At 58.1% G+C, this 3,956-nt stretch overlaps 1 protein-coding gene across 1 annotated transcript in view; it reads right to left on the bottom strand.

Annotated features, from left to right (window-relative positions):
* Positions 1-762, bottom strand: part of LOC102501742 (piezo-type mechanosensitive ion channel component 2) — a 76,377-nt gene extending 75,615 nt beyond the window's left edge. The window contains exons 1-2 of the mRNA XM_027766593.1: positions 665-762; positions 419-611 (exon numbers count right to left, since the gene is read on the bottom strand). Of these exons, the coding sequence (XP_027622394.1) occupies positions 419-611; positions 665-762 (291 nt within the window). The remainder of the gene's footprint in view (positions 1-418; positions 612-664) is intronic.
* Between the last annotated feature and the right edge of the window lie 3,194 nt (positions 763-3,956).

Below are 3,956 nucleotides of genomic sequence, written 5' to 3'. Positions count from 1 at the left end.
TTTTTTTTTTTTTTTTTTTTTTTTTTTTTTGAGAGGTTTTTGCTATAGGGTGCGTGCACTCACCACAAAGACAGAGACAGAAAGCGAGAAATCACCCCCCGGGGCGATGGCCACACTTCAATCCCTTCTCCTCCATTCTCCTCTCAGAATCTTGGGCACGCACGCACACGTGCCCGGTGTGAGTTTTAAGCCACTGGGTCCGGGACTTGAACCACAGTCGACTACATGGGAGTCCAGCAACATAGCCATTACGCCAACTGCTGGTCCCAAGGACGGCATTTCTTTGTCTTTGTCTTTTTCTTATTTTTTCCTTTGTACCCTGAAAACAGCACCCAGCCACCCAGCACTCTGTGGAGCACGTGGTCTGTCCCCCCACCCCTCGCCCTGGGGAGAACAGATTGTCCCAGACCCCACCCACCTTTGCATCCTCCTCCTCTTCTCCACCCACCTCTTGTGCCCCGTGGCCCAAGGTGTTGGAACAGGAAGACGCCATGTTCCCAGGAGGCCGCACCAGCTTGTGGCTCAGTGTGGAGATGACCAGGCCCAGCAGGGCCATCCCGATGTCGGGAGCCAGCAGGCGTAGGACGTTCCCTGCATCCGCCCGGCTGAGCCTGAGAGCAGCAAGCGCCACAGTGGGGGCCTTCCCCTGCCCTCTCCCCCTCACCTGGCCACAGCCTCAGGAGGCGACTGCCGTCCACCCACCACCCACTGCCCAGGAGGCACCTGCTCGCCACCCTCATGGCTGAGCCTCGGTCTCCTCATCCGTGAAAGGGGGATATAACAGCCCAGCTCCTGTGAGTAGCGAACTCCGCGGGTGAAGTAGCACCGTGGGTGTTGTCGCTGCCGGCAGGCCTGTGCACCCCCATCCCCAGTCGCCTGTTCGAGACCTGGCCCCTCACGCACAGACCAGGACCCAGCGAGCTACCTGCCTCCCTGCACCCCGTCCCTCTCCTCCCGAGCCCTGCAGTGAGCCATCCCTGCATGGCTTTATGTGACCGTGTGGATCGGGCCAGCCACAGTGGACATGCCCTGCACCTCCTTCCTGGGCCGTGGCGGTCACCTTCTCACCCCTCTTACCCCTCTCATCCCTTTCTGACCCCCTCGAGCACTGTCGTGCTGCCACAGGCCGTGGCCTGCCTGGGTCTTTCCACTGTCCACGTGGGCCCTCCATGCCAGGTCCTCCGAGGAGGAACTGGGCCTCCTTCTGCACGCTGTCCCCGGACGGCCCAGCGTGGGGCCGAGCATCAGATGCTTCTTCATAAGCAGGAACCAGCTGGGCAGCCCGCAGTAGCTGTCCAGGGTCCCCTTGTCCTGAGGCTGTCTTACCTAATGATTCCAAGATGCTCTAGGACCTTCTCCACAACTGTACCTGCAGAAGAGATGCTGGCTCAGCCCGGCCTCAGGTCTTCTCTGGGCCACAGGTGAGACTGGGGCCGAGCACTGTCTTGCCAGCCCAGCCCCAGCCGGCCCCAGCACATGCCCAGCACTCGGCAGACATGGGCAGCGTTGTTGGAGCAACAGTGAGTAGAACCAAGCAATAGAGGTGGGGTCATGGACTCAAGTCTGACGGGCCCATGCTGAGCAGGGCTGGGGCCCACGGCTCCCTGTGGACATGGGAGAGGCCTTTGCCCACACTCCAGGGCCATGCACTGAGGCCCCCAGGCAGGGGGCTGCACCCAGTGAACCTGGTCCTGCGGGAGGGCTGGCCGTGAGCAATACTGCCGGAGGGCAGAAGTGAGGGGGGCTGGGAAGGGGGCCCCTGGGGCCAGGAGCCGCCTCTCACTCCATTCCCAGGACCAGGAGGGCAAAGCGCTTCATAGGGAGGATGGGGGAGTGGTGAATCTAAGAAGGCTTTCAATGCCCATCCCCGGGGAAAGAGGCCTGAGAATCATGTCCAGGACAGGGATCAGCAGGTGGTATGAAGGTTAAGGTGGTTGGATCCCACATGGCCGACTGTGAGGTTCAAGTCCTGGACCCAGCAGCTTGAAAAAAACCACACCAGGCACATGTGCATGCTCAAGATCCCAAGAGGAGAATGGAGGAGGGATTGCAGCATGGCGGTCCCCCAGGGGATGATTTTTCACATTCCCTCTCTGTCTCTTCAGTAAGTATGCATGCCAACAAGCGAGCCACAACAGGCCAATCCGGGAGGAGCCACGAGACACGTTCTTCAAAGCGTGGCAACCAGGGCTGCGGCAGTGCAGGACGAGGGCCTGGGAGAGGGGCCCCAGCACGAGCCCAGCACCCCACTGTCCATCATGCGCCTGCAGAACTCTGAGGAAAAAAAGCGAAATAAAGCAACGTAGGTCTCCTGGGTTCGTGTCACCAGGGTAAGGCGTCCAGGGGCTGGCCCAGGAACGGCCCTCGCTGGGCTCATGTGTGGTCAGCACTGCGTGTCCACCTAAGGGACGCCAACAGTTACACAGGAGGCAGCCTCACAGACTGACTGACACAGAACAACCACTGTTCATGGGAAAGGCATGAACAGCAAAGACAGCAGCCCTGGCCGACAGTGCTCCCCAGACAGCACAGGGGAGGCAGGTTGTGGCCAGGGGCTGGGTTGGGGAGCAGTTTCTTTCCAGTGTTGGCCTGTTTCATCCAGGATTTAATTTTTTCATACCGAGCATAAATTTCTATTGTAATCAGAAATTAGCTTATGTAGTAAAAATACATAAAAATCAAATGGGAGGAAGTGGATGTCACGTTCCTCACCACAGCGCACGCGGCATCGGAGGGAGGGGCCGTGAGAGGACACTTAGGGCTGGGCCCCTCTTGCTCTTCTGGCGGGGTGGCAGAGAAAAATTCCAAACAGCAGACACGGAATTCCACACGGTCGTCGTTTATCTGTGATTCCGGTGTAACGGGGTGTCCTGGACTTCCACCTTGCTAACCTGGCAGCCCTGTGTCTCGGGGACCTGGGCCACTTTGAGAGTGGTGGAAACTGAACATTCTGGAGAAGTGTTGGGGCCCCCATTGGGACACAACCCCAGGGAGTTCATAGAGCCTCGGGAGGCCCCGCGGATTTCGACCAGGCCACAGCGAGCGTCTGTAAAGAACTAATGGTAAATATTTTCGACAATGGCAGTCCTAGGTGAGACGTGCACCAATGGGCTGGGCTGAGGGCCCCGAAGACATTACGGGAAATCCAAGCTTTGGTTCCTGTAAATAAATTGTCCTATGTCAAGAAAAGTCTTCTTTGGTTTTCAGAGAATGGTTAAAAACTGCAAAAACCATTCTTAGCTGGTAGGGCTGGCTTTGGCCCTCGGCCTGTAGGCCCTGGTCTAGACCCTCTTTCTGTGAAAGCCTGGAAGCACGGTTTCCATGCACTCCCACCCCTCAGCTGCTACAGCCCAAAGTCTGCAGGGACACCAACTCTGCAGAAGGGGCCGGAAAATCAGAGAAGGGGGCGTTTTGTGTCATTTTGTTAGGTTTTGCCACAGGGCGCGTGTACTCACTGGAGAGAGCTAGAGAGAGGGAAAGTGAGAAATCATTCCCCAGGGGGATGGCCACACCGCAATCTCTTCTCCCTGGTATTATGGGCATGCACGCACAGAAGCCTGGAGTGATTTGCAAACTGCCAGGTGTGGGACTCGAACCATGGAGTTCAAGTGAGATCCAGTGCCTTAATCACCATGCCACCTGCAGGCCCTGGGAGGAGTGTGTTTTTAAGAAGTCAGTTGTCATGGAAGACATAGGGCTGGCACTGCACCATCCCACTCCCACGACTCAATCCTCCGCTAGCCTCGCTGCTCCCTCCATGCAGCGAAGGAGCCAGCAGGTGTTACCGTTGGGTGGCGTGGAGTGAAAGGCTGCCTGCAGAGCCCCTTGAAGCAGCAGGAAGAGGATGCCCGTGCACCAGATGGCTCGCAGGAAGCGCTGGGTGATTCCTGGAACAACAGGGAGAATGGATGTCAGCCCAGCCTGGGCCAACGCCGGGCCCTGCCCTCGGCACCTGC

This window comes from Tupaia chinensis, unplaced genomic scaffold, assembly GCF_000334495.1.
Source record: "Tupaia chinensis unplaced genomic scaffold, TupChi_1.0 Scaffold000066_1, whole genome shotgun sequence".
Classification (NCBI taxonomy): domain Eukaryota; kingdom Metazoa; phylum Chordata; class Mammalia; order Scandentia; family Tupaiidae; genus Tupaia; species Tupaia belangeri.
Note: the sequence above shows the minus strand (reverse complement) of the source record. Positions and strands in the feature narration are given on the sequence as shown.